Raw genomic sequence first — 17304 nt, forward strand, 5'->3', positions numbered from 1 at the left:
ACTAGGTATATTCATACATCAGAGGGAGGTTGGCAAGGGCCACTGGGCCAGCTGGCCCAGGGACTTACACACTGGCCTGGAGTTTTACAAATGTCTTGCAATGGGTCCTAACCCCACCAGCACTATGGTCTGGCAGGATGAGACAGTTGTAACAAAACAGTTAAGGAAAGGATCACCCACTGGCACTCATCTTGCTGCTAAAATACAATGACAACCTCATGTCTGGTTGTAGCAACTACATCAACAGTTTTAACAATAATAAGCATGATGTCATGATACAACATAAGAGCAGTAATGAGTTATTATAACCACAGGGATGTGCTAGACCCCCAGGGGTCATACAGCACCTGGAGCATGGGAGGCAATAAGGTCTAATCCAAAAGGACAGTAGCTCCATTGCTCTGGATAATGAGACCTTTGAATTATTAAATTCATTTTTAATGGAAATGATAAATTTGTATGAATCATTCAGTGCAAGTAGTAGTGGAGGCTCGATCTTCCATATGAAACATATCAGAGACTGGTACATAAATGAAATGAATTGCAAGAGGTAATAAATGCTTCAACAAGTGGACACTACAAAATTATTATGTTTTTCTTTTAACACGCTGGCCATCTTCCACCTTGGCAGGCTGACCCAAATAAGAAACCCTCTCCTCCGTAAGCCACAAGTGTTGCAAAAGCCAATTAAAATGCCATGAGCAATGGGCTAGTAAGCCCTTCTCCTGTATACATTACTAAAGTTAAAAAGAGAAACTTGTGTTTTTTCTTTCTGGGTCACCCTGCCTTGGTGGGATATGGCTGGTTTGTTGAAAGATGAAGTCTGTTGAGTATACCTAGTAAAGTGTATGGTAGAGTTATTATTAAAAGAATTAAGAGTAAGACAGAGAGTAGGATAGATGAACAAGGAGGCTTTAGGTAAGGTAGGGGTGTGTAGACCAAGTGTTTATAGTGAAACATATAGGTGAACAGCATTTAGATAAGGGTAAAGAGGCTTTTGTGGCATTCATGGATTTGGAAATGGCAGTTTGGAGGGATATGTTGTGTATGCTTCTAAACTGTTGTATTCTGAGCACCTCTGCAAACAGAGTGATAATGTGTGAGTGTGGTGAAAGTGTTGAATGATGATGAAAATATTTTCTTTTTGGGGATTGTCTTTCTTTTTTGGGTCACCCTGCCTCGGTGGAAGACGGCCGACTTGTTGAAAAAAAAAAAAAAAATATGACAGGATGAATAGGGGGGCAATGTGGTAGATGTTGCAAATGTATGGAATAGGAGGTAGGTTACTGAAAGCAGTGACGAGTTTTTACTAGGATTCTGAGGCTCAGGTTAGAGTATGAAGGAGAGAGGGAGATCATTTCCCAGTAAAAGTAGGTCTTAGACAAGGATGTGTGATGTCACCATGGTTGTTCAATATATTTATAGATGGGGTTGTAAGAGAAGTGAATGCTCAGGTGCTGGCAAGAGGTGTGGGGTTAAAAGATTAAGAGTCTAATACAAAGTGGGAGTTGTCACAGTTGCTCTTTGCTGATGACACTGTCCTTTTGTGAGATTCTTAAGAGTAGTTGTAGAGGGTTTTTGGACGAGTTTGGGAGGGTATGCAAAAGAAGAAAATTAAAAGTGAATATAGGAAAGAGTATGGTGATGAAGATAACAAAAAAATTCAGTGACGAAAGATAGGATATCAGACTGAAGGGAGAGAGTATGGAGGCGAATGTTTTCAGGTATTTAGGAGTGGACGTGTCAGAAGATGGGTCTATGCAAGATGAGGTGAATCATAGAATTGATGAGGGAAAAAAGGTGATTGGTGCACTTAGGAGTCTGTGGAGACAAAGAACTTTGTCCATGGAAGAAAAGAGGGGAATGGATGAGAGTATAGTTATACCAACACTCTTATATGGGTGTAAAACATGGGTGGTGAATGTTGCAACAAGGAGAAGGCTGGAGGCAGTGGAGATGTCATGTCTAAACGGCAATGTGTGATGTGAATATAATGAAGAGAATTCATAGTTTGGAAATTAGAAGGTGCGGGATTACCAAAACTATTATCCAGAGGGCTGTGGAGAGGTTGTTGAGGTGGTTTGGACATGTAGAGAGAATGGAACGAAAAAGAATGACTTCGAGAGTGTATAAATCTGTAGTGGAGGTAAGGCGAGGTAGGGGTCGGCCTAGGATAGGTTGAAGGGACTTAGACTTCCAGCAAGCATGTGTGAGCATTAGATAGGAGGGAATGGAGACAAATGATTTTTAGGACTTGACGTGCTGTTGGAGTGTGAGCAGGGTAACATTTATGAAGGGAGTCAGGGAAACCAGCAGGCCGGACTTGAATCCTGGAGATGGGAAGTACAGTGTCTGCACCCTGAAGGAGGAGTGTTAATGTTGCAGTTTTATAACTGTAGTGTAAGTACGCCTCTGGCAAGTGATGGAGGGAATGATGATGAAAGTTTTTCTTTATCAGGCCACCCTGCCTTGGTGGGAGAAGGTCGATGTGTTAATAATAAAAAAAAAAAAGAAGAAAACTACAATGTAATGAATACTTGTCAATGCTCAATAACTCACATGGAGACAGAAACAGAAGATTAATTGATCTGTATATTTCAATTCCTTTCTGGGATCCTCTGCTGAAGAGGATCCCAGAAGGATTGAAATCTGCAGATCAATTAATCATCTGTGTTTCTGTCTCCATGTGGGTTATTACTGAGTAAAAAGAAAAACTTTAACATTGTCATTAATTACGCTACTCTCACAGTCAGACACGGTGTAAGGATAAGGTATCAGGATGGGATGGGAGTGTACTCAAGGAGTTCCACAGAGCTGTGTTGTGCCCTATACTGTTTTTGGTGTACAGTGATGATGCAACAACAGGCATCAACTCCTAATGTCCTCGTTTACAGATGATTCCAAAATAATGAGTATGAAAATGGAAAAGGTTGGCAGAAGTCTGCTGGAGAACCTGCACAGATTTCAAAATGTTTGATTAAGTGGCTGTTGGAGTTTAACCCCAATAAAAGACCTAGATATAAACATTATCACAAACCAGTTTCCTAAATACAAACGATAGCATTATTCTAAACTGTTGTATTCTGGGCACCTCTGCAAAAACAGTGATTATGCTCAACCATTTATAAAATATGCAGGGTACATAAGGGAGATTACCAATAGACCCCCAGCTGACTTCAAGAGGGAGCTGGTCAGGCACCTGAAGTCAGTACCTGACCAGCTGGGCTGTGGTTTTCACACTGGTTTGTGCAAAGCCAGCAGTAACAGCCTGGTACATCAGGCCTTGATCCACCATGAGGCCTGGTCATGGACCAAGCCACGGGGGTGTTGACCCCCCAAAGCACCCTCAATAAAAACAAAATAACTGCGACGCCCAAAGGAGCATATCCATACTGGAGCCTCGATTCAAGGGAATGAGCTAAAATATGAAAAAAAAAAAAAAAAAAAAAAAAAAAAAAAAAAGACTTACGGCTCTCTGGAAAAATGAGACTTAAGCCTCTCTGAAAAAATGACTTTGGCCTCTGGAAAAATGGTCAGTAGCTGAGGTACAAAGGCTCAGATCTTACTCAACTATCTTCCTTTCCCACTACACAACCCAGGCATATGGTGGATGACAGTGTGTAAAACATAGTCAGTAGCTGAGGTACAGAGGCTTAGATTACCTTACTCAACTACCCTTCATTCCCACTACAAAATCCAGGCATGCAAAAATCTCCACTACCTTCGCAAAGCCACTAAATGTAACAATACATATAGCATATTAAGCATTATTAAATAACTAACAAAAAGGCACAATACCATGACTGGAACAATACACAGATAACCCACACATAGGAGAGGGCTTACGACGATGTTTCGGTCCAACTTGGGCTGTGACTTTATCAATGGTCCAAGTCGGACCGAAACGTTGTTGTAAGCTCCCCTCTCCTGTGCGGGTTATTTGTGTAAGCATTATTAGTGTTATGTCAGATACAATGGTAGAGAGAGGGGAGGGGAGTTACTGTTACTGCTGCTTTACTCTGCCACCCTTCCTCCCACTATAAGAGGAAGAGAATGCGAGACAGGGAGGTAAAAAGAATTATGAGAGAGAAAGCGGGAGGAAGGAGGAGTAGGGGAAAAAGAGGAGGGAAGGGAAGGGAAGAGAGAGGGACTCATCTGACAACTGGATGCTGTTTTTAAATTCATTAAAGAATGAAGTTTGATACAAAATATTATGGCTGGGAAATGCAAGTCTGATTATAACATGAGCGTTGATGGGAAAAACAGGTTCAGAGAACTTTCCAAAATTTAATATTAGACAATTTTCATGAATGTACTAACATCCAAGGTAGAGATAACAAAAAATAACTTCATTTATAAACTCATACTTCTATGATTCCTGCATTACAAACGTTCTTCCCTAATAGTTTTTAAAAAAATTATGGTCTCTCAAAATAAAGGTAGTGTGTTCACAAATCAAAAATTATCAGAATAATAATGCAATATCACTAAAGGAGGGGTTTGGGATATTGACAGTTTGGAGGGATATATTGTGTATTTTTATACGTATATACTTCTACCAACACTCTTATATGGGTGTGAAGCTTGGGTTGTGAATGCAGCAGCGAGGAGGCAGTTGGAGGCAGTGGAGATGTCCTGGCTAAGGGCAATGTGTGGTGTAAATATTATGCAGAAAATTCGGAGTGTGGAAATTAGGAGAAGGTGTGGAGTTAATAAAAGTATTAGTCAGAGGGCTGAAGAGGGGTTGTTGAGGTGGTTTGGTCATTTAGAAAGAATGGATCAAAGTAGAATGACATGGAGAGCATTTAAATCTGTAGGAGAAGGAAGGCGGGGTAGGGGTCGTCATCGAAAAGGTTGGAAGGAAGGGGTAAAGGAGGTTTTGTGGGCGAGGGGCTTGGATTTCCAGCAGGCGTGCATGAGCGTGTTCGATAGGAGTGAATGGAGATGAATGGTATTTGGGACCTGACGATCTGTGAGAGTGTGAGCAGGGTAATATTTAGTGAAGGGATTCAGGGAAACCGGTTATTTTTATATAGCCGGACTTGAGTCCTGGAAATGGGAAGTACAATGCCTGCACTCTAAAGGAGGGGTTCGGGATATTAGCAGTTTGGAGGGGTATGTTGTGTATCTTTATACGTATATGCTTCTAAACTGTTGTGTTCTGAGCACCTCTGCAAAAACAGTGATTATGTGTGAGTGAGGTGAAAGTGTTGAATGATGAAAGTATTTTCTTTTTGGGGATTTTCTTTCTTTTTGGGTCACCCTGCCTCGGTGGGAGACGGCTGACTTGTTGAAAAAAAAAAAAAAATCACTATTATATGCTGCACAGCTATAATGAAAATAATCACAGGGAATATGACTCGTGAAACTGTAATGACACGATTGCAAACAAACCATACCACGGGTGGGGTTTAAACCCGCGGTCAGAGAGTCTCAAAACTCCAAACTATTGTGTTAGCCACTGGGCCACCTAGTTTTTTTTTTTTTCACAGGGAATAGTTGTGATAAAAAGTCAACAACAAAAAAAATAACTGGAAAAAGCTAGCGAAAAAAAAAATACGAAAAAATCATATGGAAACAATCGATGTGATAAAATTACAATATCTTCCGCTAAACAGAACAAAAAGTCACATTATTGTGACTGAAACAATACACAAATAACCTGCACAGAGGATGAAGCTTATGATGACATTTTGGTCTGACTTAAACTATTTACAAGTCATAGTGTGACTTGTAAACGATCCAAATCAGACTGAAACATTATGTTAAGCTTGTCTCTCGTATGTGCGGATTATTAGTATACTGTTCCAGTCATGGTATTGTGTCTTTATATTCTGTAGCAAGCTGAGAAATCCTGGTGAGCGGATAGACTTGGCAGTTAAAAATATAAGCGGTACGATGAAGAGAACATTTTGATAACGTTGTGCATCTCCCACTGTATGATAAATGTCACTGTATGTGACAGGAGACGTATGAACGTACCTGATACAGGCTTTGTAGGGGTGGATGGAGGTGGTGTGGCCTTGGATGATGAATTTGAGTTGACCACAACAATGGAGGAGGACACAGAGCTGCTGTTATTGGTATTACTACTACTATTACTATTTAGGGTACTGTTGTTTGTGATGCTGTTGGTCGTTGGTCTTACTACCAAAGGTTTTACCGGCTGGCTCGTCTGTTAAGAGGTAATTATAATGTATCAGTATACAACCAAGGAGTTCAGAATTAACAATAACAATGTTGGAATAAAATACCTTAAAAATATTTTAACCCTTAAACTGTCCAAACATAGATCTACATCCACGTGCGGGGGGCTCCGAACGTAGATCTACTTTTTTTTACATACTTTCAAATGGGGAAAATCAAGGTCGGAGTGCTACGCACATGAACGTAGATCTACGTTTGGACAGTTTAAGGCTTAAAACACGATGCTTTTAGATTTAAAGACATTTTAAAATATAATAGAAAAATCTTCATAACTAAAAAATAAGAAAAACATGAATTACAGATCAAGCACACTATAATAATAATAATAATAATAATAATTTTTTTTTTTATTATCACACTGGCCGATTCCCACCAAGGCAGGGTGGCCCGAAAAAGAAAAACTTTCACCATCATTTGCTCCATCACTGTCTTGCCAGAAGGGTGCTTTACACTACAGTTTTTAAACTGCAACATTAACACCCCTCCTTCAGAGTGCAGGCACTGTACTTCCCATCTCCAGGACTCAAGTCCGGCCTGCCGGTTTCCCTGAACCCCTTCATAAATGTTACTTTGCTCACACTCCAACAGCACGTCAAGTATTAAAAACCATTTGTCTCCATTCACTCCTATCAAACATGCTCATGCATGCCTGCTGGAAGTCCAAGCCCCTCGCACACTTACTTTACTTTAAAATATTAATATGAATGTGTGAAAGGCGACTGGCAGTGTAAGTTTTTCCATGTCAGCAGTAAGTCACTGACATTTTTGGGTCATCCTAGCTTCTCTACACACATACTGCTATATGTAACTGAATTTGATTGTTATCTCAGCCACTGACATACCTTGGTAGTAAGTTTATTCAGGTATACACAAATACAGTTACATAGATTATCATACATAGCAGCACAAATGTAGAGAACCTAGGACAACCCAAAGAAGTCAGTTCACTAAGTTTAATAATTTCTAACTTGGCACTTAAAGTAAGAAGCTTAGATGCCATCGACAATGAGACCCAACTAGTTAACGAAATAGTAAACGAGACAGAACGAGATACACAGAGTTCAATGTAAAAACACAAACTGAACGTGTGGTGGGCAATCACTCGCCTGCCACCCGTTCGCTCCAGGGCACAGGTGATCACTCGCCCGCGCCCTGGAGTAATAAAATACATATACAGTGGACCCCCAGGTAATGACACCAATCCGTTCCTGAGAGCTCATCGCTAGACGAAACCATCATTAGCCGAATTAACCCTTCCCACAAGAAATAGCAGAAATCCAATAACTACAGGTCTCCCTCAACATTCACGTTTTCAACTTTCACGGGCTTCACACATTCACGAATTCCCAACCGCCAAATTCCCAGCCACCAAATTCCCAACCGCCAAATTCCCAGCCACCAAATTCCTAGCCGCCAAATCATATTTAAGTTTCCAGCCACCTGCGAGTCCCCACCACCCTCCCCCCGACCCCCACAACCGGCAGCCAGCCCCCCCACCACCCAGCGCGGCGAGCGCTCCGCCCGCTCACCATTTGCTACTAAACCACAGCACAAACAATGCAAACCCATTCACGACTGCACACCGGAATGGCCACCAGGAAAGGTACTAGACGGTGACACCACGCGCCCACTCCCGAACACCGCAAAGAACTAAACACCTCTGCTACAGCTAACAATAACAATAGTAATAATAATAATAATATTTTTTTTTTTTTATTATCACACTGGCCGATTCCCACCAAGGCAGGGTGGCCCGAAAAAGAAAAACTTTCACCATCATTCACTCCATCACTGTCTTGCCAGAAGGGTGCTTTACACTACAGTTTTTAAACTGCAACATTAACACCCCTCCTTCAGAGTGCAGGCACTGTACTTCCTTGATCTGAAAAAATCAAGTAAAAAACCCTAATCTGAAAAAATCAACTTATAAAAGCCTAATCAGAAAAATAAAAAACCCTAATCTAAAAAAATCAAGTAAAAAACCCTACTCTGAAAAAAAATAATCTAACATAACCTGAAAAAATAATGTAAAACAAAAACCTAATCTGAAAAAATCAACTTAAAAAACCTAATCTGAAAAAATAAAAATACCTTAATCTGAAAAAAAATCAACTAAAAAAACCCTAATCTGAAAAAAATCGACTGAAAAAAAATCCTAATCTGAAAAATCAACTAAAAAAAAAAAAACTAATTTAAAGAGGAGTCAACGGCAGAGAGAACAACTGCTGGTACGGTCATGTGTACTTACTGAACTGACCGATCTTGACTCTTCATTTTTACTGCTTCTCTTCTTATCGTGAGGTGTGGTGGGTGCGTCATGGTCATTGGAATGGTTGGTGGCGGGGGACGGGGCCGGTGATGACCCGCACGCCGAGGAAGGTGTTGACCCGTCTGTGCTGTCGTGGCTCCCGCCAAGCACATGCTAATGGACACAGAGAAAGAGAGTGAATAAGTGATAAACTGTGGTGAAGAGAATCAATAAATTTTTTGACAAATTTATATTAGAGATACCTAATTCAATTGCAGCAATGGCCTTAACAGCATATTTGCATCATTTTATACATTGTATACAGTGCTGTATACTGCACTACTGTATACAGTATATACTGTTGGAGTGTGAGCAGGGTAATACCGTGTGAAGGGATTCAGGGAAACCGGTTAGTTGGACTGGAGTCCCGGAGGTGGGAAGTACAATGCCTGCACTTAACTCTTAACCCTTAAACGGTCCAAATGTATATATACGTTCATTCGCGTAGCGCCCCAAATTTTTTGAGAAAAAAAAAAAAAAAATCTTTTCTTTTAAAAGGAAAAAAGAGCATATGGTACCCAGGCATCCCCAATTATTTTAATATGGCGCACAGTGAGTGCGCACACCCATTCTCTCATGTCTAGCTGACTCAGGCTTATTGTGGCAATGTTGAATGAATGACAAAGAAAACGTATATATACGTTTGGGGCGCTACGCGCGTGAACGTATATATACGTTTGGACCGTTTAAGGGTTAATTGTCCAAACGCAGATCTACGTTTATGTGCGTAGCACTCTGACCTTGATTTTCTCTATTTGAAAGCATGTAATAAGCATAGATCTACGTTTGGAGCGCTACGCAAGCGAACGTAGATCTATGTTTGGACAGTTTAAGGGTTAAAAGGAGGGGTTTAAGATACATGCTGTTTAGAGGGACATCTAAACTGACATATCTGCATGTCCCTGGCAAGACAATGATAGAGTGAATGATGGTGAGTGTGTTTCTTCTTTTTTAGGGTCACCCTACCTTGATGGGAGACGGCTAGCATGTTAAAAAAAAAGTGACATGTAAGACATATCGTTTTAAAAATCTGACCCTCAAAATCACCCTGTGTCCTACACGTGTATTATCTTTTTTATTTTATTAGCACATCGGCGATCTCCCACCAAGGAAGGGTGACCCAAAAAAAGAAGAAACACTCTCATCATCATTCACTCAGTTGCTGTCTTGCCGACACAACAGCTCAAAAACTGTAACGCATCTCTACCACTCCTTCAGAGTGCAGGCACTGTACTTCCCACCTCCAGGACTCAAATCCAGCCAATCGGTAACCCCCACGTGTGAGTGTATGTATATGTGTGTGCATGTATATATGGCAAGGGGTAGTGCATCTGGATAATGAAAAGTGAAATATACCTAAATATATTACAATTCTGAGTAAATTTTATTGGTTTAGCTTTCTTAGTTTTTGTATGAAATGTACCAAACCAACATAAACCCAAGAAACATACCGAAACCATAACACAGAATAACAAAGTACAAAGTATTTGATAAAGTAATATATGTGAAAGCAGCAGCCTAATTATTATTTACCAATTCCAAAAAATGACTAAAATTTTTAAATTTCCAGATTAAGAAGAAAAAAAAAAAAACAAGCACCCATCTACACAAAACATAATAGCAAATCAATACATTTCATCAACAATTTACAGTAAATATTTATATATATATATATACATGTATTACTCTACACTAAATAAAATTATGAAGCAGAACTAGAGCTGTTCACTCACCTCCTTCCTGTGATGTAAATGATTTAGAAAACTGACAAGTTGAATAATGAGACACTTGTGCAGCATTTGGGAATCTTAATTATGGAAACGATTTGTCAGCCAGTGGCTTCTCCAGTCCAATACAGAGGAGAACAGTGAAAGATGAAGAGTTGGAGGTAATCAATCCCTCAGTCTGGAGTTGATATGTTCAGTCTATTAAGATTTGTAGACTGAACACATTAACTCCAGACTCAGAGACTGATTACCTCAAACCCCTCAACTTACACTGTTCCTCTCTGTATTGAACCGAAGAAGCCACAGGCTGACAAAACATTTCCACAATAAAGATTCCCAAATATTGCACGAGGGTCCCATCCTTACCTTGATCTTGCAAGAATACTGTCGGTGACAGGAGTCACATTACATACTGTACCTATAAACTCAGGGAGGTGGAGGTTATCATTTTACAGATCCCGGTGTATTCACAAACCATTAATACCACTAATGCCCTAAATGCCCCAGCATGATAGTGGCTTTCTTTGTACTGCACTTAAAACTCTGAATTGTATTTACACACTGTAACATTTGCAAAGAAATAAAATCTTTATCTCTTTTATCTTTAAATGATATCTGTACAGGAAATTTTTTTTAAGATGAGCTATGTATTTGTATTTCAGATCTGAGATAATGTGGTCGTAGACCGGAACCAATTTTATGGTTGGTTTCTATTTAGCCACAAGAAAAATGGCCTCATATAAACTCATAATTGTAATTCATTTCAAGAGCACTGCAGTAAAAATCCATATACATACACCTTTGATATACCTTCGATGAGTTTCGAGAGTCTTTCTACCCCCCGAGGCTGGCCATAGGCCAGGCTCGCTTGATGCTAGCCTGAACTAGGCTGTTGCTGCTGCTTGTGGCCTGCTGGCCCACATATCCATCACAGCCTGGATGATCTGGCACCTGATGAAGATACTTGTCCAGTTTCCTCTTGCAGACTTCTACAAAATCAGCACATTTATAAGGAGCACAGTACAGCAGTGAACAGTATATTCTTTACAATGAAGCTAAAAATATTTAAATGAGGAGATATATTACAGCATCTTAGTGCAATTATAATATTCATAGACAAGTGCTAAACCCACATGTGTCAAACAGGGAAATGGGATGAAATCAAGTCTGATGCAAATGAAGGAAGGGTAGCTCCAATTCCATAGATCAAGAGTCCTTCACAAGTATCAAAGCACACCACTTAAAAGGCACAATACCATATACTTTACTTTCCAAATATCATTCCCCGTCCCTTACCATTATTCTTACCTCAGCATCCCACCAATCATTCCTCTTCCCACCTACACCCATCCTCCTGTATTCACAAACTTCTGCTGCACACTCTAGCACTGTAATTTTAAATTTATCTTATACCTCGTCAACCCCCTCACTGACTGCACCCTATTTATCCCATCTTTCTACTAATAGTTGCTTATATCACCCAGTACCTACCTTCTTTCTTCTTTATTTCCTTCACTTTCACTCCTCTTTTACCTACCAATGCCACAATGTAGTATTGTATTGTGTAGTACAGTATTGCCCCGCTTCACAGTGTTTCGCCTTACAGCATTCTGCTAGTACGGCAATTTCAAATTATGACCAAAACTCTCATTATGGCTCCATATCTAATACGGCGCATGCCACCCAGTTTGTTTACATTCTCCGTGAGCACCACATGTCTCCATTATGTTTGGAAACTTTCCAAAATTTTGAGTGCTTTAAAGTTATTTCATATTTTATATATACTCTGATAATAATATTCATGTGTACCTGTACCTAAGTAAACTTATACACTGTGCAAGTACACATTAAAATCATTAAGAGTGTCTTATTATGGTAATAATAATAACACACAATAATAATCACTCTGAGGCGCATTAAATGTCGCATAAAACGTTACTATAGGCATTTTACTTAGTCCATCTGTGATATTGTTTTTCAAAATTAAATAATAAACATGCTACGTAACATATAAACATGATAAATATACTCACAATAGAATAAATTAACATAAATATGAGACATTTTTTCAGTCGGCTTGTGGAATGAACTAAACGCACACATGTCCAGCTGGTTTGTTTACAAAACTCACGAACCTACTACTCTCTCCTGTACTCATTCTCTCTCTCTCTCTGTCTCATTTACTCGCCTCTCACCCTACATTAAGACTACAAATATTCTGAGGTAAGTAATGAGTGTAATGTGTCTATTTTACATTTTTATTGCTTTTAATGCCTTGTTCTATTGCTAACTTAATATACATTAGTGTAAACTTATTATCTGACATTAATATATGGAAACAAATAGCATTTTGCTTTCCGATGATATCTGCTTTCCGGCAGTAGCCTGGAACCTAACCTGCCTTATATGTAGGTCCCTACTGTATTGTGTAGTGTAGTACTGTGTAGTGTAGTACTGTGTAGTGTAGTACTGTGTAGTGTAGTACTGTGTAGTGTAGTATTGTGTAGTGTAGTACTGTGTAGTGTAGTACTGTGTAGTGTAGTACTGTGTAGTGTAGTACTGTGTAGTGTAGTACTGTGTAGTGTAGTATTGTGTAGTGTAGTACTGTGTAGTGTAGTACTGTGTAGTGTATTATTCTGTAGTGTAGTATTGTCCCAAAAACCATCCATCTCCACTCACTCCTGTCTAACATGCTAACACATGCCTGCTTTATATCCAAGCCCTTTGCACACAAAGACTCTTTTACCCCTTCCCCCCCAACATCCTTTCCTAGAACAACCCCTCCCTCTCCCTCCCTCCACTACAGATTTTACACCCTCCAAGTCATCCTATTTTGCTCCATCCTCTCTAAATGACCAAACCACCTTAACAACCCTTCTTAATCCCTCTGAATAATACTTTTAGTAACTCTACACCTCCTCCTTATTTCCAATGTGTGAAAATTAAAAAAAAGTATTTAAATAAGAAACAGCCAAGAAAAAGTCAATAATTATTCACTACCACGTCTAAAAACCTAATAAAATTCTTTCTGTATATCTACTAAAACAATATGAACTCACCACAAACCAAAATTTCAATGAATCTGATAAAGGCTCATGTGAGACAAATAATACATAAGACAACGTGTACCTTACCTGCAGCAGACGAGTGAGGGTGATCTGCAGCAGGACTGGTAGTGTAGGTACATGCTTCTTCACTCCCATAATACATTCTTCATCTCTATCTGTTGCTCCTTGACTTTTTTAAACATAAATGCATGAGAATGACTCGCAAGGTACAAAACAATGACTTAAATACTTCGAATATAGGTGCAAAAATGGCACTCAAAACATGACTCTATTAGATAGCTGTTATAAAAACGATATTTTTTATGGATATAATTAGTTTATAATAAGCATTTATTATGTGTTGAGCTACATTTTATTTTATTCAATATTGAATATATTTTGAATATATTTGAATATACGTACAGTGGACCCCCGCATAACGATCACCTCCGAATGCGACCAATTATGTAAGTGTATTTATGTAAGTGTGTTTGTACGTGTATGTTTGGGGGTCTGAAATGGACTAATCTACTTCACAATATTCCTTATGGGAACAAATTCGGTCACTACTGGCACCTGAACATACTTCTGGATTGAAAAAATATCGTTAACCGGGGGTCCACTGTATTTGTATTTTATGTGATTGTAAATACTGTACACATACCGGCACTTCACTGCAGGAGCACCACCTGTACAATGACACTTCGCAAACACCAGTAAATGCGTACAGTGGAACCTTGGTACTCAAACAATTTGGTATTCAAATGTTTTTCTTGGTAAACAAATCGCTTGGTAGTCAACAGTTTGGTTTAGAAAGACACGTAAGCAAACACTATAACATATTTATAAATATGTTATAGTGTTTGCTTACGTGTCTTTCTAAACCAACTTGTCGGTATTTATTACCAAGGTTTATACCACAGTCAACAGTTTGTTTGGCACTCGACCAAACAAACACGACCTGCCAGAACTTCACTGTAAACTATTTCGTGTTTCCTCGCATTTTCTGGTGTTTTTTTTTACATTATTTGTATGAATAAGTCACCATGGGGCCTAAGAGGGTTAGTGATAACAGCCAACTGAAAAGAAAATTGGTTAAGAAAAATTTGTTCTGTATTCGAACAACCTTCTGGAACCAATTAAGTTCAAGTGCTGAGGTTCCACTGTACTGTAAACATACCGACACTTCACTGCAGGATCACCACCTACACACTGACATCTCACTAACACCAGACATGTATACTGTTACTAACACCAGACATGTATATTGTTACTAACACCAGACATGTATACTGTTACTAACACCAGACATGTATACTGTTACTAACACCAGACATATATACCATTACTAACACCAGACATGTATACTGTTACTAATGCCAAACATGTATACTGTTACTAACACCAGACATGTATACTGTTACTAATGCCAAACATGTATACTGTTACTAACACCAGACATGTATACTGTTACTAACACCAGACATGTATACTGTTACTAACATTTAAAGGAACAGATGGTGGTGGGTAGAGAGTTTACAGGTTGAGGTGAATCATAGGGGTGAATGTGAGAGGACCCCCCATGACAGGTACACTTAACTGCCAGAAGTCACCATAAGTTTCGTTCTCCTATGTGTGGGTTATTTGTGTATCGTTCCAATCATGGTATTTTGCCTTTTTGTTATTTTTTCTTGATAATGACCTAGTATGATTACCATATTTCCATTAGATAATACGTGCTATTTTGTCTAAAAACTACATGCAAACAGCACCTTGCATCTTACATGGCCCGTGTAATTGCAGTAATATGCGTATGATAATGTATACACAAATAACCTGCACATAGAAGAGAGGAGCTTACGATGACGTTTCGGTCCGACTTGGACCATTTACAAAGTCACACTGAGTGTGACTTTGTAAATGGTCCAAGTCAGACCGAAACGTCGTCGTAAGCTCCTCTCTTCTATGTGCAGGTTATTTGTGTATCGTTCCAGTCACGGTATTGTGCCTTTTTTTGTTATTTATGATAATGTATACTATTAAAAAATCTCGACAAAAGCTCCTCCTAAAAATTAAGGTAGATCAAATGGAAAGGTGCATCTTATATAACAGAAAATACAGTGGTTATACTGCTGCTTCTTGGAGGTTATATACCCAACCTGGTTGATCAGACCCTGATCCACCATGAGGCCTGGTCTCAGACCAAGCCACGGGGCTGTTGACCCCAGAAATCATCTCCAGGTAAACTCCAGGTAAACAAAACTTCACAGCCTTGCTGATCAGGCCCTTTTCAAAATGTGTCAAATTATCTTAAATATCTCGTAAGTGGTCATACCTGTGATATATCATAGTATCCCTAGACTGGTTTAAAGATATTTTTTTTATTCTCACACCATGGTCTGAGAACAGATTTCCTTACTGACTGTCTGGTTGGGCAGGCTGTTGCTGCTGATGACCAATACACTTCATAGTCACCACAAGCTGGCTGATCAAGTACAGTGGATCCCCGCATAACGATTACCTCCGAATGCGACCAATTATGTAAGTGTATTTATGTAAGTGCGTTTGTACGTGTATGTTTGGGGGTCTGAAATGGACTAATCTACTTCACAATATTCCTTATGGTAACAAATTCGGTCAGTACTGGCACCTGAACATACTTCTGGAGTGAAAAAATATCGTTAACCGGGGGTCCACTGTACTTTACTTTGGTGTGTTATAAGTGTATACTTACTAGCAGTGTTGTGAAATGCTGAAGTATCTAGAAGCTGATACTTTACTCTGGTCTCTTAGTGTAACGATCATTTCACTGCTTTTCCACCAAAATTCAGCCTAAACTACCATAATACTGTGTACTTACTTGTGACCCAAGTGGATGAAATGGCATATTGCAGACAAAGTCTAAAGCAAAAATAAATTGCAGAACATAAAGCCCCGAGTAGAGCTTATATGTTGTAAATGACCAGATAAAGCTCTACACAGAGCGAAATGTCTCACAGTAAAGGCTTGTCCACTTACCTGCAAGCCATTCTGAGACGTTTTTTACTCTTGCAGTCAAGCCTAAAACTGTACTTCATAAATAACATCTTACAAAAAACTTGCAGTAATTATATTTCTCAATAATGCTATTTATAAACAGTAGAAGGGGAAAAAGAAATAAAACTACAGGAATAATAAAAAACTACCATCATACAGCCCAGAAAGGTAAATGATCTACTTGGCTATTCGGTATTCACATTATATAACAATAGCAACTTCAGTATTACTACATTTCTAGCACAAGTAGTCACAATACACCGATTGAGAGAAATAATACTCAATTGACATCACCAGTACCAGTAATCACAATACACCGATTGAGAGAAATAATACTCAATTGTAATGCAGCTTTTTGTTTGTTTGTTTGTTTAACACAACAGCTATCTCCCACCGAAGTAGGGTGATCTTCCTCCTCCTCCTAAAAAAAAAAAAAAAAAAAAAAAAAAAAAAAAAAACAATTCAACAGCCGTCTTGCCAAAAGAGAGCAGACAAAACAATTTAAATGACCCCCTCCAAATTGCAACTTCCTCACCCTTCTTATGAGTACAGGTACTGTTCTTCCTACCTCCACAACACAAGTGCGGTTAACTGGTTCCCTTGACTCCCTGTATAAATGTTATCTTGCTCATATTCCAACAGCACATCAAGTCATAAAAACAACTTGTCTCCACTCACTCCAATTTAACACAATTACACAAGCCTCTACCACTTGTAATTTCTTCCACTTTCTCCCTACAATCCTTTCCAGGATGACCTTTACCAGTCCTTTCTTCCTTCCTTCCGCCCATCCCAGTTTTATTCGCCCTCTTTGTTATCCTATTCTGCTCCATCCTCTTTAAATGCCCAAATCACCTCAACAATCCCTTCTCAGCCCTCTGAATTATACCTTTTGTTATCCTACACTATCTTCTAGTTTCTACAATCTTAAATCTCTGCATAATATGCACACCACACATTGCTCTAAACATGACAGCTC

At 39.2% G+C, this 17304-nt stretch overlaps 1 protein-coding gene across 7 annotated transcripts in view; it reads right to left on the reverse strand.

Moving 5' to 3' along the window:
• The window catches only part of Not3 (CCR4-associated factor Not3), a 106814-nt gene that overhangs the window by 32631 nt on the left and 56879 nt on the right, over positions 1–17304 (reverse strand). For all 7 annotated transcript variants that reach the window (XM_070105018.1, XM_070105015.1, XM_070105017.1 and 4 more), the window contains 2 exons: positions 8456–8629; positions 5983–6175 (listed from right to left, as the gene is read on the reverse strand). In XM_070105018.1, coding sequence (XP_069961119.1) covers positions 5983–6175; positions 8456–8629 — 367 coding nt within the window. The remainder of the gene's footprint in view (positions 1–5982; positions 6176–8455; positions 8630–17304) is intronic.

The sequence above is a fragment of the Cherax quadricarinatus genome, chromosome 96 (assembly GCF_038502225.1).
Source record: "Cherax quadricarinatus isolate ZL_2023a chromosome 96, ASM3850222v1, whole genome shotgun sequence".
NCBI lineage: Eukaryota > Metazoa > Arthropoda > Malacostraca > Decapoda > Parastacidae > Cherax > Cherax quadricarinatus.